At 40.7% G+C, this 25,310-nt stretch overlaps 1 protein-coding gene across 1 annotated transcript in view; it reads right to left on the reverse strand.

Annotated features, from left to right (window-relative positions):
• The window catches only part of PLCB1 (phospholipase C beta 1), a 641,577-nt gene that overhangs the window by 235,769 nt on the left and 380,498 nt on the right, over positions 1-25,310 (reverse strand). Inside the window, exon 4 of the mRNA XM_045009836.1 lies at positions 5,470-5,610. Within this exon, the coding sequence (XP_044865771.1) occupies positions 5,470-5,610 (141 nt within the window). The remainder of the gene's footprint in view (positions 1-5,469; positions 5,611-25,310) is intronic.

Raw genomic sequence — 25,310 nt, forward strand, 5'->3', positions numbered from 1 at the left:
ATTTTAACTAGGAATTTGATGGAGCAGATAGACTGCATATGAAGTAGGAGACTGTTCTAATCAGAAAAGGCAGTGTGGGAGAAGTTAAAAAGCTAAAAGAAGGAGGAGGATATGAAGGTTCATAGTTAGGAGTGAGAAAATAGAGGGAGATGTGAGATCCATCTGTCTCTATAGGTTCTTATGTGGTACCCACCACTGTGGTATTTGAGACGAGAGAAGAGATTATGTGTGAGGCATAGTTGGAAATAGCTCTGAAGATGAGGAACTTGTGAGCTCCATGAAGAATTGAAGTCAGCAAGGGATTTGAGAAGATGAGTGATATGATCAAGGTGACAGTTAAGGAAGCTAAATGTAGTAGCACTTTGGACAGGTTGTAGCTGGAGGAGTGGTGGAAGGTGAGTTGCAGGTAGATGAGGGTCACAGAGGAGGTTGCATTAATCAAGGAAATTGATGAGCAAGGTTCTAGCAGTAGGGGAGGGAAGAAAAGGAGGGATTTATAAGATATTGTAGCAGTAGAATTGGCAGGATTAGCAAGGGAATTTGTATCTGGGGACAGTAGGGAGGTAAAGGAGGACAGAGGAACTGGGATAACTCCAAGCTTGTAACACTGGAGACAGCTGAGAGACAGAGAAGAGAGGGGAAAAAAAGGGAATTTAGTGTTATAAATGAGAAGTTCAATTTTGGACATAATGAATTTGACACTACAGTGGCATATCTGGGAGGAGACAGAGGCTTAGGTTGGAGAGGAAGATTTTGGAGTTGTTAACATATCAGTAAATCTGCTACAAGAGATGGTAGCTCAACTCACATGGGGAGTAACAAAACTAGCAAGGGAAACAAAACTGCACACAGACATAGAATATACAATCCTTGTGAGAAACAAGAAGGGCATAAAGGAGTTGTTAAAACGTGGGCAAGCTAGCAACCAGGTCAGCATCATAGAGCTAGGGGAACATACGTCATTTCAGATACTAACGGGACACCTACTCCAACATGCCTGCTCTTTCACCATTTATGTACATTGATCTTTCCTGCTCTGCCTCCATAACCCTCAATCCTCTTCCCCTCTAGATCCAGTTGTTCCTTGAACTCAGCAGCGGCTCCAGGCACCAGCACTCCAAGCGCGTGCCTAGGGCAGGAAGCCCCGGGGGGCGCCGTGCCAGTCCCTGCGAGGGCGGCAGTCCCTGCGGGAGGTCTGCTGGTCCCGTGGATTCGGCAGCAATTCAGCGGCAGGGACCGACGGACCTCCCGCAGGCAAGCCGCCGAAGGCGGTCTGACTGCCGTGCTTGGGGCCGCAAAAAAGCTAGAGCCGCCCCTGCTTCAATTGCCACACACCCAGCCCTGTCTCAGTTCTCTTTCTACTGGGACTGTTCATTTCCCCAATTTTTATATTGAGGACCCTACTTTTTGACCTCCTTATCTGTATAAAACATCTAAATCTTTCTCTTCAAAACATTTTCTAAGTAAATGGAAAAGAAGGAAATGAGGATCCTAAAAGATGTAGGCCTAGACAAAATAAATTAGTTTTTGTCACTGGGAAATAAGAGAGTTGGGAGCTTTGTCTGTCTGGAAAGTCTGATTCTGTGTAACAGTCTAGTGGATGTAGGATAGATGAATGCAATGGTCAGAGTTGTCTTTAAAAAAGGTAAGGTAGTCTCTTTCAGACCAGACTGATTATACTGAAAACTCGTGTATCATATCAATCACACTAGTGGATGAGACCTGCGTAAGTTCCTATGTGAAGAGAAGGAATTTTTGATAGCTTTGAAAACAGAGTCCGGAAGAGGAGCATAAAGACGAAGTGAATGCAAGAAATGAAGACTGAAACCATCAGAAAGATAGTGATGGGAAACAGCAGGTGTCTGAAGGGGCAGAGATTAGGTTACTGGAGAAAGAAAAAAATGCTTTGAAGACAGTTAATGGAGAGGAAGCCAGAAGCTCCAAGGGTTTTCAAGAGTAGTTCGAATGGAAAGGATCAGACAAAACGGCGCTGGGGAAACGTTGCCCTTGATCATAACAAACATAGAGGGGCTCTATGATAATAAACAAACATAGAGGGGCTCATTCTCATCTCAATTTCACTGGTCACAGCAAAGCTACTTCTGAGTTACATCAATATATGCCAGAATCATGAATCAAGTCCAGATGTTGACCCAATGTGTATGGAATCCCCTGCAAATTCTGCTCCTTGATACACACATACAACTCCCATTTAAATAAACAAGAGTTGCACTACTAATCCATTTCTTGGATTCCTAACAAAAAAAGAAACAAACAGGCACTCTCTTCATTAACCAGCATGTCTGTTACCTTCAACTCACACCTAGAGAGCATTACAGATTATTTATTTTACCTATAGAAATGTGAGCAAAACAGTGTATTGTGACTTCATTTTAATTTTCTAGTTCTTTATTCAAATCATGTAAAGCAAGATCAGTATAAATGCTTAGCTTTAGGCTCATATCCTCAATAATTCTATCACAACTCAGAAAGCAGAGGTGAGGAACTGAACATTTTGAACAGAATGACCAGTATAAGGCTTGAAAATATATTAATTTCAAAAGTTGAATAATAATAAACTCAGATCCTACAGAAATACCGGGTATAAACCTACTCCTGTAAGAAAAAAATTACAATTTATTTAAACTGCTTTGTTAAGATCTTTTTCAAATAATTTTAGTTTACGTTTTTCAGAGTGAGGGTTTTTATCTTGAAAAATAACATACTCAGGCTTTAAAAGATTAGATTTTATTGGCAAATGTCAATCAATATCAATTTCACTGTATGCACAAACCCACAAAAAATGTTTCCATCAATAATAATTGAAATTTACAGATAGGCGAAATGAGACAAATGCATCTTGCGATCTTTTCAGAGTTTGACTGAAGGATATTTACTTTATATATTTGACATGTGATGTTGTCAATTTGTGTTTTACAGTTATAAAGCTTTAACTTTTTGAATCTCAACATCTACTGTCATTAAACTATTGCTGTCTGACCCACTCCACTGCCTCCCACTGCCTGACTCCGCCCATGATATTCCACAACTAAAAATGTAAATCAATAAAAATAAAAAAAGTCTTAAAACCCATCATTTTGCGCAACCTTAAAACTTTACATCAGTACAAATCTAAAGTAAGTGCTAAAAATATACATGGATGTTATCTGCAGAAAACAGCAAAAAATACAAATCGAATTCTGCCAAGCCCAAACATAGGACAGGTGAAAGGTAAAATAGCAAAGTGTGCATGCCAGTGACTCGGGAGAGGTTTCCAAAGGCACATTTGGCAATTGGGCACCTACTTCCCTTGGAAAGTCAATGGGAGTTAGGTGCTTAATCGCCATCTGGGATTTTGAAAATCTCCTCCTACATTGATAAGGCCCTGATCCTGCAATGAGGTCCACATGAGCAGACCCCATGCTACAGTGAGGCTTTATGTGGGTGCAGGGATCTATCTACACTTGTGGAGTTCATTGCAGGAATTGGGCCGGTGAAAAATTAGAGGGCGTATTTAGTACAGTGTGGTATATACAAGCAGGGTGGGATTTTCACACTGAAATAAGTGGGAGTTTTAGCATGACTTTAATGAGAGTAGAGCTATGTCAGTGCTGAATGCTTTTGAAAATCCTCCCCTCAGGACATACTGCCTGACAGATCAGTAACAAATGAACTCAACTGGTTTAGGTATATGTCAGATTATCAATAAGGACAAATTAAGAGCCTGATTCAGATTTTAGTTGCTAAAATCAAAGAGATTAATTCTGGATTTACTGTAGCTCAACCTCCACAGAACCTAATTTTATTTACTGTATTTTCACTTTCCATCAATAACTAGGAGATGGACACATAACAGTATTTCTGGATTTTCCTAATTTGTCCTTCAGATAGCAAACAGATCATGACTTTGACCTAGGATGGCTGACTGGAAAACAGAAAAGAAAGGCAGAGAACTCATCCTGTGTTAGTTCATTTCCACTTTCTTCCAAAGAGTGAGCAGATTTGCGCAGTTCAGCTTTGTTATGCCTTTACATCTTCCTTCAAATTCTTTTTCCATTTATTCATGTTTATTTCAAGTGCTTCCACCCATGATGAATAAAACTGTGTTGGGTTTCTTAGCAGCCTAGCTGTACAATGTACCACGAAGTAACCATTCTGCATTTTTTATATCCTCCAGACAGGTGTTCCCAAAGAGTGCAGCATAGACTACTGTTACTTGTTTTGCGTATACTTCTGCATAACCCAAAAAGGGAGGAACTTGTGGTTTGACTGAAGGCTTCATCAACCAACCAGCCAGAGGGACTTTGCAATCACAGCTGCATGGGGAAAAGGTAAGCCACACTCTCACAGGAACAAATGGGTTGCTGCTCAGGGCCTTCCCCACATGGGTTGATGATCTGCTCAGGTGGTGGATCGCTGGTGCCAAGGCTGCCCTGCCTCAGAAGAGGGTTGGCTGAGTGGCCAAAGGGTGCTGGTAAGTAATGAAAATATCCCCTTCCCTAGACAAAGAGCAGGAGTCTATAAAGACTACCATCCCTGGCCAGTCTAGCGGACTTCATGATCTGCTGGATGAAAAGAATAAGGAAGCCTGTTGAGTCTGTGGAAGTCTTGGTGCTGAAACTCCATCAGTAGAACAGACTGTCTGTTTGTGTGGAGCCGCGGGTGAAGAATAGCCCATTAGTTTGGGGAGAAGCCCCTTGAAGAAAAAAATACTATGATTATAATGAAATGATTGTAGGCTTTTAAGAGGTATTTGAAGACAGGGAACTAAAGCATGTGTTAAAAAATCTGTTGTACTTTGCTGAATACACACGTTAATTTTATGCAACTTGCCTGTACTGTAAAACTGTACAAAAATCGTGTTTACATGTGGTAATGACTAAGAGTGGAGAAAAGCTATGCTAAAAATTTGTGCGGTGCTTGCACACTACAAGAAAGGTCAGGTGTATAAGCCGTGTGCCATTGCTGGCATAACAGTTTATAAATAGGCAGGTGCAGATAAATAGATTCTCAAACCTCAATGCATTACTTTGACCTAGGACAACATTAAAAAGTAAACAGTTTTCATGTGGTATGCCAGAATTTCCACAGAACAGGAAATAACATATGATGGGTGTTGATAAATATTGAATTATTATTGGAAATTCACAATGCATTCTTTGACGTGGAGGCAATTTATTGGACATACAATTGTTTACAAAACACTCATTCTGGCTGCGCAAAGAGAATAACCAGCAATGTTCTGAGGATAAAGACACCAATGGCTTACAATTTCCCATGAATACTCTCATGAATACACTTTGCTGCTGTGATGCAGTACAATATATTTCTTTAACAGCAAGCTGATTTCATCCATGAGTGCATCTTAACAATCCCCTCCTTTTCTCTATTTTATCCATATTTGAATAATAAATAAAACAATAATAATACTCAGAAATGTAAATAATGATAACACTGAATGTACAGTACCTTTACTATTTCCTCTTGAAATGCCACTAAGTTCAAGTATGATATATTGACCAGGTCTGGACCATAGACAACAGTTATCATTCGATTCTCCAGCCGACCTCCTAGGTTCCCAGCATCCAACAGTTCACGCAATTTTGGATCCTGCAAGTAAATATATTGTGAGACAGTAAACATCTGATTCGCAAAATAACTTGCATTTTGAGAAACGTTAACATTTTAAGCATCATCTACATTTCTGGCCTGGTTCATCCCTCACTGCAAATATCCGAAGTTACCACCTCTGGGAACAGTGAAAGAATTGAGCTTGTTTTTCCAATAAGCCTGATCTCTGGATGGGTGCAGTGAAGAGGACAGACTGTCAGGGCCCCTTAAAGTTTCCCACCCACCTGGCCTTCTTACAATTAATCATTTGCTTATAAGTGCTTTGCTTAATCACAGCCATAGGGCCTGATCCAAAGTCCACTGAAGTCAGGGATTTTAATGGATTGTGGATCAGGCCCAAAGTGGGAAGAAAAGGATTTCAACTGATTTCTTCCCCCACAAAGAATTCAAGCAGAATCATTGGAAATGACACCACCATGTATAACAGAACAAGGTACTTTACTCCACTCCCTTCCCTCCCGCCATGTCCCAAGAGACCTTTTAAGTAAATAATAAAACATATTATTTTAATTGAAAGTTATAATCCAGATATATTTAGTTTGCAGGATTTCCAGTCTCATGCTCTTATAGCAATATTAATCTCTAGGAGCAGCGTTGTACAAACAAATGCACACCATTTCTGAATAGTGAAGAGATAGTTAATTAATTTTGCAGTTAAATATAGTAACAGAGTTTTGGCACTGGTAACACAATCTCTAGCAAGAACCTGTTTCAGGATATTTGTTTATCTCTTGGCTTCTGATGATTTAGACTGCAGCAGTGCCAACCAATGTGCTAGGTCAGTGTTTCTCAAACTGGGGTCCGTGGAGCAGGGGGAAGGTTTGGAGATCCCCCCAAAAATTTAAATCAAAATGGGGGTTCTCAGGCTGCTAAAGTTTGAGAGCCTCTGTGCTAGGTGCTTTCCAAACTCAGAACAATGCATGGTCCTGGCCCTGAAGAGTTTACAGTCTTCAGATAATGACAGCTGGATGGAAGAATATTTTTGAAGTCAAACAGGGTGACATTCACCCCTTTGTAGAGGGCTAGCACAATCTGAATGTGTAGGCTTCTTTCAAAGGTAAAATTTTTCAGAATGTTATAAATATAAAAATTGGCCAAGCGAATCAGAACCCTATTGGGTTAAATGAAAACCAACACTTGCATTCCTTCAGCAAAGTCAAGACACAATGAAATCTCTCTAGTGAATTGAATCACTTGTGATCTGTGAAAGACAGACATAATAGCAGCTCCCATTTAGCTCTCATGTAAACTTTTCCCCCATTACGTAAATGCAATTATTATTCATGCTACCGTTCTTCAAAATGCAAATACCCTCTGAGTGACAAACTAAGTGCTGATTGTCCTATATAAATGGGGTTTATTATAGCAGGATGATAAATTTCAGTGTGTGAAAATGACCATTTATCTTGGAAAATACGGAGATCTCAGCACAGGAGGAATATCAACATGCTAGTAGACATTAATCTAACAAGGACATTTTTTGATAGCCATTACATGCATTTGCATGCATGGCTTATATGTATCTACTGAATGCTTACCCTGGTTCAAAGGAATATTTTGAAGCACCACATGTTAATTGGAAGGAAATAGAAAAACTGTCTTTCACGGGATGCTGAGCTTCTTTAAATATTGGGTACAACGGTAAATTGCGTAGGAAAGGAGACAGAATAATAAGCCTATTCAAATATGTTGTAGATGAGGAATATTATGGTTTGTGCTCTGAACCAAAGCAGACCTCGTGGATAAACAAGTTAATGACAGGTTTTCACACCTCAGACACAAACAGCAAAGGAATATAAAAGCAGGAGGTGTGGCCAATGGAGCGTGACGGCAAGAAGAAAAAGACAGAGATGATGTCAACTCGCTGCTGGGAGAGGAGAAAAACAGACCGAGAAGAAATGTAGACTTTTCAGTCAGAACACAGTGTGTACAAGGTTTACTCAATCTTTACCCAAGAGTAAAAATAATGCAGGCTGAAGTCCAGCAAGAGACTGGGGGCTATCCAGTTTATTGCACTGAATGCAGCATGTATAATTACCTGCCTTGTGGGCAGGAGGTATGTGTGTGTATTCGGTGAAAGCTACTCAGAGCCCTCAGAGTGCAAGTACAGGCTCTTGAGGGTCTGAACTGAGGTCTGAACTGAGGATCTAAGGAAGACAGAGTGGTAGAAAAAAGAGACTTTTCAGGACACAGTAGAGCAGTACCTCCCCCAGTTTGACAGCCTCTGTGCTGCTGAGGAGGATAAAAGTCTCAGTGAAGGAAAACATCAAGCTGGAACAGAAAGAAAGAATCCTATAGTTGGGACTCTCCTTACAACTGATGTCTGGTATTCTCTCACACTGACTTTCCTTAATTAGGAAAACACTTTAACCACCTATATTTTTCATTATGTTTATTCATAATGTGCTCTGAGAGTGCAATAAGGCATTAGCTAATTGCTTCTAAAATTTAAATCACCAGTTAATATTTCTGAAGAAGAAAACATTCAGGGAGTTCAAGTCCAGGGTTACCAGAAGGGTGCGCTGCCATGGGAAAGATAGCTTGGTTACTCTTAGGCAAGCTGTAGATTGCCTACAGAATCTGTCAAAAGGATAGATTCACTGAAGGCGGGATGTTGGATGAAGGGTAATGTTGGTTGGTTGATCATGGTATTTTTTGCTTTTTGTTTAAGAAATATAAGTGGTATAAAACTTCCATTTGAGAAAATTCTTTGTAAATCTAATTTGAATGGTATCTGCAGTCTAACAAACTTGAACATTTCATTTAAATCAGAAATGAAGACTATAACCGGTTCTGTCATAGGAGACATTTCTAAACTGGGCAACAAACACCCTCAATAATTATAATGGACATTGTATGATTAGTATGTTTTTGTGTACATATTCTTCTCAACATTATTTTTACTGTTGACGTGTACAATGGAGCCTGTGCCACCACTGAAAAAGGCCCTTGAAAATTATGGAAATGAAGAGCCATCTTTGAAAAATAATTGTGGTAATAGTGACCTGCTGTCAAAACATACTGGATGATAATCCTAGTGGTGGCCATACATCACCAGAGGCCACCACCTGCACATCTCAGGAAGCCACCTGTGCCAGTAGCAGCAGTGGAAGGTTGTTTGTTACTTATTCATGGTGGAATAATGATAGCACCCTTCACACCTGTAGATATTCCATTGGGAAAAATTGGCCAACCATTTCAGCCTAAACTGAATTCATACTCTCTTACAAACAGTTGGCATTTCAAGTGTAGTTGGTTTTCATTGTACCCATTACCTGAATACTCAGCTGTAATGCATTCTGTCCTTCGTTTTCCATGATGCCACTTTGCTACTCAAAGCAAAATGAGACCAGGAGAAAAGACTGGCAATGGAACATTCCTTGAGAGAAGCTTTAAGAAATGGAAAGATTTTCAAAGTTTGTTCAAACCGCATGCACTCGGTTCTAGGCGTGAGAGAGCATCCCTTTGTATGGCAAGTGTACAAGAAAATTGAAACCAGTGGCTCAGGATTGTTATGGATATGTTCATTTCCAGCCATCATGATGGCATCAGTGAAAATCGATAGCATGTCGAAATACGTTTAAAGGTATTCATACTTTGTGCAAGACAAAATAGTGTTTTTCAGGTGCACGATGAAACACGCAACTCCAGCTTTAGATGAAATTACACTAAAATTCCGGAGCTGGTTGGTTCTACTAAACCCAGCCTTTTGAACTGACTGACAAGCAGCTAGGGACATTATACAGCTCACCAGTACCAGAATACATTCTACTGCAGAAGTCCTGAGAGAAAACATTGTTGAAGAGGTCAGACAAGTCAAGTATTTTTATGTTCTTGCTGACAAAACTAAACATGAATTTAAAAAAAAAGAACGGCTGTCTCTCCTAGTGCATAACCATAGAAAAGGAATAATTCAGGAAAGAGGTTGAACGTGCTTCCACATGGAAAACCTAAATGCTGGATCGGTTTCTAACCTGACCATACAAGAACTACAGCATTTGAAGCTTGTTATCAATTACATTGCTGCCCAGTGCTCTGATGGAGTTTCTGTGCTGAGTGGTCATTTAATAGGAGTGCACATTCGAACTCTAGAAAATGTTACATGTGCTATTTACGTGCATTCTCATGCTCACGGTTTAACCTTGTTATTGTAGAGACATGTTCTAGCATCACCTAGTATCAGGCAGTCTTTACATTTTCTAAAGGAGGTCCATATCTTCTTCAAGAGTAGTTACAAACGCCATGAACTTTTCGTTAAAGCACCACAAGAGCTACGCCAGAAGGCACTTAAGCTTGAAATTAGTTAATTTTTCCACTATGATTCCCTCTGAAAACGGCAAGCAAGATGTGGCAAAGTACTGGAAATATTAGAGGCTATGGAGCAGCAGCTAGCACTGCAAATGGCCTGTTGGAGAGACCGAGGAGCTACTTTTTCTTTTTTTTGCTAAGGCTCTTAGTTTTTTTTTTGTTTTTTTTTCTTTGGGTGGGCGGGGGGAAATCAAGATTTTGAGCAACATATCCTCCAAGCTGGCACAGTTCTTTGTTCCTGGCACAGTGGGTCAGTCATCTGCATATGACATTCCCGAGAGCTGTCAAGAACATATCAAAATTGATTTCTATTACCCTATGTTGGCCAAAATTCTTGCTTAGCTCTAACCTCTAACTGTAGCTTGCTTTCTTCACTAAATGCCTGTAATCTAAACAGTGACAGTTTTCTTGATTATACTGCTCTAAAGACAACATTCGATCGCTATGCACCAACAGGCACCCATTTTCACAGTCTTGATGCAGAAGGTGAAGCTGCCAGGATGCAGAGTACACCACAAAAAAAACTGACATCAATTTCTGAATTTTGGAATGTTCTGAACGAGTTACCGAGAGACTATCCGTCTTCACGGTCAACTGTCGACAATGTGTTGAGCCTCTCAGTTTCTATAGCATCAAATGAGAGGTACTTCTCTGGGCTAAAGAGAGTTAAAGATTGCTTAAGATCCACAAAGGCAGAAGAGTGCCAAAGCGATTTGGTGCTCAGGGCCTCTGAGGGTATGTCTACACCACAAACAGACACATGTGGCTGGCCCGTGCTAGCTGACCTGGGTTTGCTCAGGTTTAACTGAGGTGTAGACTCTCGGACCTGGCAAGGAGGGAGGATCCCAGAGCTTGGGTTGGAGCCCACGCCCAAACGTCTACACTGCAATTAAACAGCCTCTTAGCCTGAGGCCCCCCAAGCCCAACTCAGGTGGTATGGGCCAGCCACAGGTTTTTAAATGCAGTGTAGACATACTCTCAGGGTATATTTACATAGCCCGTGGCTGCAAGCCTCCCAGCCCAGGGTGAGAGGCTCTCACAGTGATGCTAAAAAGCATCTGTGTAGACATTGCGGCTTGGACTGGAGCTGAAGCTCTGAAGGCCCGAGGGGGGAGGGCTTCCGAACCAGAGCTGCAACTTAAGGCTACACAGCTTTTTTTTTTTTTAGCACAGCAATGTGAACCCAAGTCTGTCAACTTAGACTAAGGGGTTTGCTGCTGGATGTCAACAATGCCATACGCTATTCTGACCATGCCAAGGCCAAGATGTTATTCACTATTATAGAAGATGACAGAAAATGTTTTGCTGCCATGTCCTTTTTTTAATTTTTTCCCTTCAAACGGTGTTGTTGTTAGTGAAAAATACTTCAGCTTCAATCTCTAAAATATATACCTCAGATTCTCACACCTCCACCATGCCTGTCACAACTAAATTATTTCAACAGTATTGAATGAAGTGTTTAAACAGTAATAAGTCACCAAGACCAGATAGTATTCAACAAAACATTATTCAAAATATAATTCAAATAACTCAAATACGAAATTGCAGAACTACTAACTGTGGCATGTAACCTATCACTTAAATCATCCTCTGTACCAGATGACTGGAGGATAGCTAATGTGACACCAATTTTCTAAAAGGCTCCAGAGGTGATCCTGGCAATTACCGGTCGGTAAGGCTAACTTGAGTACCAGGCAAACTGATTGAAAGAACAGAATTATCAGACACATAGATGAAGATGGTATGTTGAGGAAGAGTAGACGTGGCTTTTGTAAGAGGAAATCACGCTTCAGCAATCCACTATAATTCCTTGAGGGGATCAACATACATGTGGGCAAGGGTGATCCAGTGGACTTAGTGCACTTGGATTTTCAGAAAGCCTTTGACAACGTACCTCAGAAAAGGCTCTAAAGCAAAGTAAACAGTCATGGGATAAGAGGGAAGGTCCCCTCATGGACCAGTAACTGGTTAATACACAGGAAATAAAGAGTAGGGATAAATGGTCAGTTTTCAGAATGGAGAGAGGTAAATGGAGGGATCCTCCAGGGGTCTGTATTGGGACCACTGCTGTTCAACATATTCATAAATGATTTGGAAAAAGGGATAAACAGTGCAAAGTTTGCAGATGATACAAAATTACTCAAGATAGTTCGTACAAAGCAGACTGCAAAGAGTTACAAAGGGATCTCACAAAACTGGGTAACTGGGCAACAAAATGACCGATGAAATTCAATGTTGATGAATGGAAAGTAATGCACGTTGTATAAAATGGCGCATTCTAAATGATCTGTTATCACTGAAGAAACGGATCTTGGATTCATTGTGGATAGTTCTGCATTTATGTGCAGCAGCAGTCAAAAAAGCTAACAGAATGTTAGGAACCATTAAGAAAGGTATAGAGAATAAAACAGTAAATATCATAATGCTTCTATACAAATCCATGGTACAAATCCCACTCCTTGAATATCGTGTGCAGTTCTAGTCACCCCATCTCAAAAAAGATATATAAAAATGATAAAGGTACAGAGAAGGGCAACAAAAATTATTAAGGATATGGAACAGCTTCCATCTGAGGACAGATTAAAAAGACTGGGATTAATCATCTTGGAAAGGAGATGACTAAGGGGGCATATGATAGAGGTCTATAAAATCAGGAATGGTGTGGAGAAAGTGACTAATGAAGTGTTATTTACCCCTGCACTTAACACAAGAATCAGGGGTCACCCAATGAAAGTAATAGCAGCAGGCTGAAAACAAATAAAAGGAAGTACTTTTCCACACAATGCACAAACAGCCTGTGGAACTCATTGCCAGGGGATGTCGTGAAGGCCAAAAGTACAACTTTGTTAAAAAAAGAATAAGATAAATTCATGGAGGATAACATCTATGGCTATTAGCCAAGATGGTCAGCAACCCTATGCTCTGGGTGTCCCTAAACCTCTGACTGCCAGATGCTGGGACTGGATGACAGGGGATGGATCACTTGATGATTGCCTGTTCTGTTCATTCTCTTTGAAGCATCTGATGTTGTCCACTGTTGATACTGGGCTAGATGGACCATTGGTTTGACCCAATATGGCCATTCTTATATTCATTCTCCTCTCCACAATCTGAAATATGATTAACTAACTACTAAAACACTCATTTATAAACAGTTTAATGGACCTACTTCAGAAGTTCATTATGCAAAGATAATGTTTTAAATTAGAATAAGGAGAGCTATGAAACCATCCAGAATTATGCTTGGATTTGAAACCACCAGGGACTACACCACAGACGGCAGTAAATGTCATTCCGGCCTTATAATGGGGGATTACGTATATGGGGGCAAGTAGATTTTATATTTTTAAAGTAAACCATTCGATCTTTCTCTACTAAAAATAGTAGCAATGTATCATACTGCGTGACTACACTGCTTGCGGTGCAAAGGCTAAAAGATGGATACATCAAGGCCAGGGGATCAATAATATTTTTACTATATTTGTCTCTTGTGTGCTTTGAATTTGTTATTCTATAAGCTTGAAAAACAGGTTTTATTTGGTACTGGGTCTACATGCCACAGGTGCAGATTACTTAGCTTTAAAAATTGCCTGTCTGGCCTGTGTTGGTTAATTTTGTTGTAGTAAATCTATATGAATTGTTATAAAAGATATAGGAAATAATCACAAGAAATGCTCCTGAAATAGACTGATTTTTACATTTTATCCTTCAAAAATGTCCAAAATCTTACAGGCTCCTGGACCTGACCCTCCTATTGAAAACTGGAATGACTCCCTGAATCACAGGTGTAGATACCCAGCCCATTCCAGCTGTGCATTTATACTTGGGGTGGCCCAGAGAACTATAGAAAACTCATTACCTACCTTCCCTGCACATTTTTTTGCTAAAATTTTTACCCCTGGCGTATATGAAGAAATTGGGATGCAAGTGATAATTCTGATAAATGGCAAAATGCTCCTCTCTTAGGTCATGCCCGAAGGAGGTTTGGCCTTCCAAGGGATGTGCTCATAGCCCCACCTGTGACCAATTAGCTGTCTCCCCAGTGATGGGTCTGAGGTCACGAAGGAGGTGATAGTCTAAAGTCATCTGGTCCTTAGGCCAACAAGCAGTTCAGTGGGGAGGAAGACCTGCAAGACACCCTAGCCTAGGTCATAGGAAAGGGACCTGGAAAGGGGTCAGGCAGCAGGACCTGGTTTAGCTGTTTGATTTATGTTGGAATGTTCTGGTTTGGTGAAATAAACCTTTCCCTAAAGAAAGGGACTGAAATTCTGCTGCTGTTAATTTGATGCACTGGCTGGCAAGTGGGCCCACCAGCTTACAGTCTTGATCCAACAAAGCTTGATTGCCATTGAAATCAATGGAAGTCAGGAGCCTAAATGCCTTTGAGGATCTGGGGCTAAGTGCTTTGCTGGATTGGGACTTTAGTGAGGACACACGGAAAAAAAAAATCACCCAGCTCCTTCTGAGATTCGCAGAAAACCAGCTAGACAAGCTGACAAAGATAATATTTGTGCTATAGATGAAATATTTTAGCACCAAACACTCAGGAACTACTATTTAGATGAGAAGATATCACTGGGCATGCTTGATAAACAGCAGATTGCCAATGTTAGCATCCATATAAGTCTTTAACACTGGTGCTAACATGATGAAGACTGTATTCACAGCTGATTCAAGATGTAGTGACCAGATAAGATTCTAATTCCAATATGCTTAGATGTTTGCTGAAAGAGATAAACAGCCTGTGATAGTCTTCTATACAGAAGGTCTGATGGCGGCTGACTCCATCCCACTGGCATCTTTCACGAACTACAGCTCTCAGACTGGAGCTATCTGAAGACCTAACTCAGGAGATGAACTCGCACAAAGCCAGCATGTCTGCAGTGACACTGCTGTGGCTCAAGTACTGACAGATGCCCAGGGTGAGGTGCATTTTAACCAGACAAATACAGAAAGGGTGACAAAGGATGGTGTCAGCAGGAGGAAAGAATTTAGAATCCATTTCAAACTGGTTCATCCACGTTGAACTAGGATAGACGGTGCCCGTGTTGCCATCCCCTTATGTAAGAGCTGAACTATTTCATTCTGCTTCCTCCCTGAAACTGGTAAATGAAAATATGTCCCAAACTGAAGAAGCCAAAATAGAAGCGCAGGGCAGAGAAGAAATCCTCCAGCAACATGAACGGAAAGCCAGAATAGTGAAGTGGATGGGATGGATGGGAGAAGTGTATTGATGGATTCTACTAACATTCATGAAACTGTACTGAACATCTGTTAGCACTCACTTAGCCCACAGGTAGACTGCTGGAAATATGTTCCAAATCCTTCTCCGGTTGTGATGTCTTTCCTGAAAGTCTGACCAATAGCATATCCAGCAATGTCGATGATAGCTTCTCCAATCCTAGGGTATAGCCACAAAGCAAAAGCTAGAACCTTGCATCCAGCTACTGCAGATAACAGCAGCAGTGAAGACGGCCTTCAGTGCTGGCGAGCAACCCAAGCACCTACCCAGGGTCCGTGCTGGGCTTGCACTGCTTGTACATCTTCACTGCTAGTGTGATCCACATTAGCTGGATTCAAGGTAGCTTGGACAGGCTTGCCTATGCAGTTTCTGCTGAGTAGACATACCCTTAGATTGCTCCCAGAAAATGCAGAAAGGCCAGTGTTCTTAAAATGTAACTTGCTAGTATTTAAATACCAACTAATAAGTGTTCTACACGTTACAGTCAATGCAATATAACCGTGTAAATATATCACAATTTGTTTAACCTATCTCCTAAAATTTGCACCATCTTTAAGAGGAAATTTACCATGCTATTTTTGTTACATACTGCAGTCTGGGTGTAGAAAACATTGCTATGTAGTTTTGTTGACTTTTAAAGCCTGGCTGGGATATGTTTCACAATTTTTCTCCTCAGAGATTAAAGGATCTGTTCCCCCTTCCCCCTCCTGGATTCCTATTTGCTATCCTGACATTTGGGGGAGCTGGAATACAGTATCTAACAAATCTGAAAAAAGATAGATTCTTCACACGCTTATTGGACAGTGCTTTTCATCCTCTAAGCTCCGAAGAGGTATTTTACAAAACTATTCTTTAGATACAGAGACTGCAGTGTCTATATTGCTATGGCAAATGTTATGGATCAGATAACAGACCACATACCACCTTGGATATAGAAACCTGTTTTATTGAGGGGGGGATGTTGCCAAGGCCAGTAATGACAAAATGAATGACAATGAATAGTCTTTGGGCCAGGGAAAGAGGCACTAACCTAAGACATGAAAGACCCAGTGACTATTTATATACAACGGTTCAGCTTGAACAGGAGAGACTGAAAGAGTCCCCCATCAGGATACCCCATAGGCCAGTGGCCCAGGCACTCTCCTGCACTGTAGGAGACCCAAGTTCAACTTGCTGCTCTGCATCAGGCAGAGGGGGGGTAGTGAACCTGGGTCTCCCACATCCCAAATGAGGGCCCAAACCATTGGGCTAAAATGTATAAAGGTGCTTTTGTCCTCCACTGCTCCTGCCACCCGGCAGTGAGTGTCAGAGCCCAGATCTACAGCCCTGGGCTTGTGCTAAGATGCTAAAGGCTGTGTAGACATCTGAGCTTGAGCTCTGAAGCCCAAGGAAGGGGATGGGTTTTAGAGCCTAAGCCACAATGTCTAGACTGCTGTTTTTAATGCTGTATCACGAGCTCCACATCTCGAGACTCTGAGGCTCACTGCTCTGGGTTTTAAAATGCAAGGTAGACATACGACTGCAGACACATTTTTTTGGTGAATAAAATATTTGTGTGAAAAAATACACCCAGCTCTAATAAGCAGCATGCATTTATTGCGTCTACTAATCACACTTCACTCTCAGGGGCTGTGTGTAGCATACTGTACGGTGCCCAGCTAAGCCTCACTTTCTCTGCACCACGAGGATTAATGATTAAATTATCCCATCTCTGCAGAACAGATTTCTGTGTTTATTAAAGCTCAAGCGCTGTTTTTCTCTTACACACATCAACGGGCCACAGACCAGCCAAGTCTTCAACTTAAATATATTGCGACACCTATCTTACTAAAGCCTGTCAAAGCTTCAGCACTTTTTTTTTTCCCCCTAGAGAAACTGACTCTCCTCTGAGATCTGTGTCAAGCACTTGGAGAATGTGCCAGATGATAAAGATTTTCTCAGGACTGAACAACCAGGGGCAAATAAAATGAGTCTCAAAAGACTCAACAAGAATACACTGCTTCTTAAAAACAGATGCACAATTAAATTATAGCAAGTCTCATTCATTGAAGTCATTAATTTACCAAGTTTTTAGTAAAATAAAGAAATGACAGTGGGAAGCTTCTTTCTTTTTTTGTTACACGTTTTGTGTATGTGGGTGTGTATAAGTTGCTTAACAAGAAATGTTAGCTATAACAGAAATACCGTCACAGGCTCTTTAATCTAGTGGTGAAAAGCATAACACAGAATCAATGGCTGGAAGTTAAAGCCAAACTGGAAATAAGACATTTTTTTTTTAATTGGGTGATTAAGCATTGAAACAAACTACCATGGCAAATGATGGATTCTCCATCTCTTAAAGTCTTCCAATCAAAACTAGATATTTTTTTCTGGAAAGATGTGTTTTATTCAAGCACAATTTATTGGGCCAAATTAGAGGAGTACCTGGATGAAATTCTATGGTTTGTGTTATACAGGAGGTCAGGCATGGTCTAATAATCCCTTCTGGCCTTAAAAATCTGTGAATCTATGAATAATTTAATCTATCAACACAATAGAGTTTTCCTAAAGACCTCTTTGGTAAGAACTGTAACTCCCGTTCCTGCATTGATCAAGTAACATTTACACATTCACCTACAATAACATATATTGTCAAAATGTATCTTATTTCTATATATGAGATATTACTAGAGCTGGGCAGAGAAACTGACAAAGCAATATTTCATCAGAGGATATAGTTCTATTGAAATCAAAAGGCTTTTCAAAATTGGGTCGATTTCACAGGAATTTCATTAAGGAAAAAGGGAGGGGAAGTTCCGATAATGTTGAAATATCCCATTATGACATTTTCAGAATGAAATGTTTCGATTTTTTGTTCTGAAAGGATTTTTTGTTTTGAAAATTTTAAAATATTGTACTATATTTATTATATTTGCAAAGAAAACTTAAAGAATCAAAATCAGTATGAAATGATTGACCGGAAACATTTTTTTTTAATCTCCTTCCTGCAAAATTTCAAAATTTTGGGTCAAATCAGAACTAAGCCAAACTTCAAAAGCTTGAAATCCTTCACAAAATGGAGCTTCCATACTCTTCCCACCTCTAGCTATTAGGTTAATGTTGTTCCAAGACTTAAAGAATAAAGTCCTTAAAATGAGCAACACTTTCACCTAGCTATAATTTTGATCTCACTATAAGCTCAGTAATTTATAATATAGTAGGAATGTGAATATTTAGAGGTGAAACTGACATTTATAAATGTATATATTTAAATAATTCTCACATAGTGCATGATGCATCTCCCATTGAAGTCAACTGCAGTTTTTCCATCAAGTTCACTGGAGGCTGGACTGTGAGGACCAACCTATTAAGGCTGGGATGTAGGCAGCCATGCCTAGTGGTTAGTGTTGGGGGAGGCAGGTCCCCACGCCAGCCAGGGTTCAGAACCAGGAGGTCTAGAGCTGAAGTCTGGAACCAAGATTCAAATACCAGGAATCAGGAAGTCAGGAAATCAGGAGGCCAGGAAAAGGAGACAAACTGGAGACCAGGAATTATGAGTCAGATACCAGGAATCAGGCTGAATAAGGAAACCAGGAGGTCAGGAAAAGGAGACAAACCGTGAGTCAGATTCCAGGAATCAGGCTGAGTCAAGAAACAAGGAGGTCTGGATCAGAAGACAAGAACAAGTAGCACTGGGTGAGCAGTCCAAAGCAGGGCAGAGCCCAGTTGTTTCTCCTTTTTGCTTAAGTAGGGGGAATGGGCCAGTCAGAAACTCCATTGCTCCTCCCCAGAGGGGAGCCTTTGATCTGGGCTTCAGGGAGCTCCGATGCTAGCTGAGAGTGATGACCCCAAGCAACCCTATAGACCAGAGTTTGAAACTATGGGTCATGCCACAATCTTAGGGCCAAAATCTTCTCTGTCATCTGCATGACGAAAGTCTTCATTTCTGTTCTTCTGACTCTCTTTTGTGCTAGTCTGATGGATTTAAGAAGGACTTTACATAGTGCACAGGACTTTGGCTGGCCCTTCGCCCAGGGGTGAATTTCACAAGCAGAGCAGAATGGGCATCAAGAGATCAGCTCTGTGGCCCAGACCAGAGAGAATTTAGCCTTTAATAGCTACCTAAATCTTGCAACCTTCAGTTCTTTATTTAACAAAAGCTATCCGGGTGAATGAGAGCAAGTCAAAGAGAAGAGAAGAAGAAAAAAGGCATAAGTCAATGCATGCCAGATGGTGACCTCTGGGCAAAGCCCAGATGCACAAGCCATGTGTAGGGATCATAAGGCAGACAAACGACTTCTCCCAGAAGTAGCAGAGCAGCAGTGGAGCTATTTGAGAGCCGCTACAGGCAAAGCAGGTGACTCAGAATTGCGCAGGTCCCTATTATTTGTGTTACCCTGTCTCCTCCGCACTCACCCCGCTTGTTTGTCTCACTGACCTGTTACAACTGGTCTTTTAGAGTGTAAGCTCCTCGGGGCTTTGTACAGTGTCTAGTGTACGTTTGTACAGTGTCTAGTTTAATAGGACCCTGGCATGGCCGAGGCCTGTAGGCGCGACCCGCAATCTAAACACTGACTAATGACAACACTTACGGTTGCCAACTTCATAATATTTAAAACCTGGACACTCCAGCAGGAGAGCCGGAACCTCTCTCATCCTGGCTCTTCCCCCCCACAGCCCCACCCCTGCCCCGCCTCTTCCCACCAAGACCCTGCCCCTCGTCTGCGCCTCTTTCTCCCCGCACATTGCCTGCTGCTATTCCCCGCTCTGCCCTGCCAGGGTTGGGAGGGACTCACCTGCAGAGCTGCGGATGGGAGCTGCAGCCGCCTGATGCAGGTAGGAGGCAGCCCCAGATGAGTACGAGCTGGCGCGGGTGATGACCCGGCACCTCCCCGCTTGCAGTAACCGGACTTTGCGTGTCCAGTCAGTAGATATGACCGGACACTGTCAGGTCCCCTATTGGACTGGACTTTCCAGTTGAAAACCAGGCACCTGGCTACCCTAACAACTATGTCTGTAATCCTTGTGCTCCCCATCCATGGAGGCCTTATTAATTATTATTATTATTATTATTATTACCTTCATCATCATGTGTATTGTGGTAGCACATAGGAGCGGCAGTCCTGGAGCAACACCCCACTATGCTCGGCGCTGCACACACAAAGAACACAAAGACAGTCCCCGCCCCAAACAGTTTACAGTCTATGTCGTTCAAGTTAGAGGATCACATAATCACACCCTTTTGCCTTCTACTACCCAAAACACATGCACAGCAGTGGCAGAAAGCCTCATTTCAAGAATCTCGACCACCTTCATGCCCCAAAATAGTCAGAGATCTTCCATTCTCTCTGTCACAGTATCACCAGAGGGCACCAAAATCCGTAGGAAATAATCAACTTTTCTTGTAACAGCCACTTGGGGGGTTGCTAGTTTTGTAAGAATTAAAATGCGGAGGAGGAGTGGTGTGGTGATCACTTTATATAGAATCATGGCAATGGATGCAGAAAAGACCTATTTGATCATTAAGTTAATTTTCCTGCCATTTCTGGAGAGAGGAAGTATCCGTTGTTCAATTAAAATTGTCTACCTTTTCTGTAAACTGTCATTTCCATGTTATGGTGTTTATTTAATGGAGGGGTGAATATAAAAAATGTGTGGATGATACGTTATCTGCTACATTCTGCTTCTCAGTGTATCGGATTCTATAGCAAAACACCATGGGACTATGAAAAACGTAAGTCAGAGCTTTACTGTACATGCTGGCTTAGCATATACAGAGATTAATGAATTCTCCCCATGTCTCTTACCTGTATGGCAAATTTACATCACTGATTCCCTAATTCTAACTTTTCAGTTTCTTAGAATAGCTCCAGAAAAGGAAACATGTCTCTCACAAGAACTACTTTTTCCTTTAGATACTATTCAAGCCTTTGAGAAATACCAGATTCACATAAAACCCATTTTCTCTCTAAAGGGAAGTCGATTTTGAATGTCATTTTGGCAGAAAAATGTATTAAAGTTCTTAGCCGCTTAAATATTATAGCAGGACGTGTTACAGTCATGATTCTTCACTACCATATAACATATATTATTAAAAACGCTGGACTGTTTGAATGGCCACATTTAACTTAAAGACATTTTGACGCATTATCAGCTTTCAAATTCTTTGTTATAAAATTATGAATGTGACATGAGAGTGTTGTAATATATGTGGAGTGAAAATCCAATTACAGTAAAAGCCTGGATCTTTATAGGCTGCTGCTGTGAAAATACCAACGTCACATTGCCACTACATGCACATAAATCAGCTGCAGCCTGACTCACGAAAACAACCTTATTCAGGACAGCATATAAGCACATGCTGAAACCCCACTGTCATCAAAGCAAGAAAATGTGAACCCCAAAGGCACAAAAAGCAGAAAGCCAAGAAAAGGAACCACAAATGGGTGGAGTATTTTTTAAAAAATGAATAGGGCTGTCAATTAATCGCAATTAACTCACGTGATTAACTAAAAAAAATTAATCACAATTAACTGCACTGTAAAACAACAGAATACCAACTGAAATTTATTAAATATTTTTGGATGTTCTTCTACATTTTTAAATGTATCAATTTCAGTTACATCACAGAATACAAAGTGTAGAGTGCTCACTTTATATGATTTTTTATTAGAAATATTTGCACTGTAAAAATGATAAAAGAAATAGTATTTTTCAATTCACCTCATACAAGTACTGTAGTGCTATCTCTTTATCATGAAAGTGCAACTTAAAAATGTAGATTTTTTTGTTACATAACTGCACTAAAAAATAAAACAATATAAATCTTTAGAGCCTACAAGTCCACTGAGTCCTACTTCTTGTTCAGCCAATCGCTAAGACAAACAAGTTTGTTTACATTTACAGGAGGTAATGCTGCCTGCTTCTTATTTACAATGTCACCTGAAAGTGAGAACAGGCATTCACATGACACTGTTGTAGCTGGTGTTGCAAGATATTTACGTGCCAAAAGATTCATATGACTCTTCATGCTTCAGCCAGAGTTCCAGAGGACATGCTTCCATGCTGATGACGCTTGTTAAAAAAATAATGCGCTAATTAAATTTGTGACTGAACTCCTTGGGGGAGAATTGTATGTCTCCTGCTCAGTTTTACCCTCATTCTGCCATATAGTTCATGGTACAGCAGTCTCGGATGATGAGCCAGCATGTGGTGTTCATTTTAAGAACACTTTCCCTGCAAATTTGACAAAATGCAAAGAAGATACTAATGTGAAATTTCCAAAGATAGCTACAGCACTTGACCGAAGATTTAAAAATCTGAAGTGCCTTCCAAAATTTGAGAGGGATGAGGTGTGGAGCATGCTTTCAGAAGTCTTAAAAGAGCAACACTCTGATGCGGAAACTACAGAAGTCTAACCACCAAAAAAGAAAATCAACCTTCTGCATTATCTTCTGCAAATGTAAACAAACCTGTTTGTCTGAGCGATTGGCTGAACAAGAAGTAGGACTGATTGGACTTGTAGGCTCTAAAGTCTGACATTGTAGAAAATTTAGAAAACATCCACAAATATTTAAATAAATGGTATTCTATTAATGTTTAACAGAGAAATTAATCACGATTAATTTTTTTAATTGCATAATTAATCACGATTAATTTTTTTAATCGTTTGACAGCCCTAAAAATGAATCTCATAATATAATTTTAAAGCCAATTTCATGATTTTGGATGCCCGACTCATGATTTCTGAATGCTCGGGGTTGGCAATCCTAAAAAACCTGTAACCCTCCTTTTAACCCTGCTTAATACTTTCTCTTTCCGTTTCTATAACTCTCAAAGGCCATGGTGCAAAGGCGTCTTTTAGTAAAAAGAGATTGGCCAAGAACTTGATAACAGACCTCTCTGTAAGAATGCAGAGTTCAGGCTAAACATGCAATTCTGAGAATTGCAAGGGACTCATGAATATGTATTGAGTATTAGAGGTAAGGTGGGTAATATTTTCCATCGGACTCACTTCTGTTGGTGAAAGAGCACTATTATGGCAGTAGCAAACTACCAACGTGCTACATGATCAGTACTGCTAAAATAGCAACACACAGCTTACAAAAGGGCTGGTAGAGTGTTGCTGGGAACTTATTCAAAACAGATGCTGATATTTTAATAGTGCTTTAATTTTAAAAAAAAGTTTGGAAGGGGACCAGGTGGTCCAACTGCAGTGTTTGCCGGTACCATTAGAACACTTGCACCTAGGATGACCAGATGTCCCAATTTTATAGGGACAGTCCCGATTTTTGGGTCTTTTTCTTATATAGGCTCCTATTACCCCCCAACCCCTGTCACAATTTTTCATACTTGCTGTCTGGTCACCCTAGTTGCACCATTCTGGGACAAGCCTTCTCCAGGTATTCAATTTGCTTTTTATACGAGATGGTGGGCTTGTGCTACATGAATAGTATTGAGAGTCGAGTCACGAATTCTCTTTCCAGCAGTTCTAAAGATTATCCTGAGTGACCACAGCCAAGTCACTTAATTTCCCTGTCTCTCAGTTCCTCCATCTATTGCATTTACAACTTGGATAACAATATGTATCTACCTCACAGGAGTGTGTTAAAATAAATTCAGGAGGGGCCTTGTCCTGTCCTTACTATAGCCCATACCACAGGTCCCATTGACGTGGAGGGGCCAAAGATCAGGTCCTAATTCAGTAAAGCTTTACAGAAAACTACAGCAGTGTTGTTATAAAACTTAGGAATAGGTATAAAAAGGGTAAATTAATAACTGTTTCCCTGCGCAGAACAAATGTCTGAATGTAAATGGCCATTAAAAATAATTGCATATGTACATACCTGATGATACCCCTGATCATAAACAGAGGCCGTACTTGTGTGTGAACAAGACATTGTGAGAGTCTGTTTCCCACACGTATTTTAAAGCTTAGCTGCCACTAAATCAGAAACAAAAACCAATTACTGAAGAGATTAAATTGGGGCTCACAGACATCTTGCATGAGGTTTAAGAAGCGTAACGGCAAGGTATGCAAAGCTGACAGCATACCCTTATAAAGATTAAACAACGACGGTAATACATTCCCAGTTCTGTATGAGTCCTACTGAGTTATATCCCATGATTCTCATGACAACTATTTTAGAGCACTGCCAAAGGATCTCCCCTGCTCTACCACAAAACTGAACACTGCGGCACAGCAAAGTCAGGGGACATCTTTGGGAGTTTCATTGTCATCGTAAGTATCTCATCTGTCTCAGTCTGAGGGGATGAGTCACAGAATTCGTTATCACTCCAACTGACAAAGCTGTGCTACCAGCCTTATTGGAGGTAGGGTAAAAAGACATGCGAGCAGAGTAAGAAGTTGCGGGTATTTGGGAAAGAGCCACTCCAGACAAATCAGTCATGCTATTGTACGTGGCTAACTCTTACGCAAGTACAAGCTAGAGTTGGTTAAGTTGGCTAACATTGCAAAGAGAGTTCTCAAAGGCCCTGATCCAGCAAAACACTTACACACTTGTTTGGTTTTAACTTAGTTCAACGTTAAGCACAGGCTAAATATTTTAGCCTTAAAGCTTGATTCTGTTTACTCAGAAGTCAGTGGCAGAACTCCCATGAACTCCCATGATGCAGGATCAGGCCCTTACTTCACAAATACCTTATCAGAGTTTGGAACCATTTTAAAAAAGGAAAAAAAAAAGATCAAAAACTTTGAAACTTTGGATCCAAAAATTAGGTACCTATTGAACCAAATAAATAAATAGTTTAATTTGGGTTCCAGTTGTCAAATGATGACAAAGACTACAAACCTCTGAAATCAGGGCACTTATTTCGGCGACTACATATGGAATTAGTTGCCCTTCTTTTCCTGTCCCCACTTGCACTGACCTATGGAGTGTCATGTACCATCCAAGGAAGCCCAATGCCTGTCCGAGCTCCTGATGAGACTGTATGTCTCTCTGCTGCCCCTTGTGGGCTAATGGCCACAACACTGCTTTTTGTGTAAGTTTTCATCAGTATGAGTAAGGGTTCCAAACCAAGATCTTGAAGGGACAATCATTCAATAATACCCCATGAAAGGCTATGGACTGCTTTAGTGGAACACAGTAGCACAAAGGTATGAGATATCACAGATAGCTAAGTGAAT

Source organism: Mauremys mutica, chromosome 3 (assembly GCF_020497125.1).
Source record: "Mauremys mutica isolate MM-2020 ecotype Southern chromosome 3, ASM2049712v1, whole genome shotgun sequence".
Taxonomy (NCBI): Eukaryota; Metazoa; Chordata; order Testudines; family Geoemydidae; genus Mauremys; species Mauremys mutica.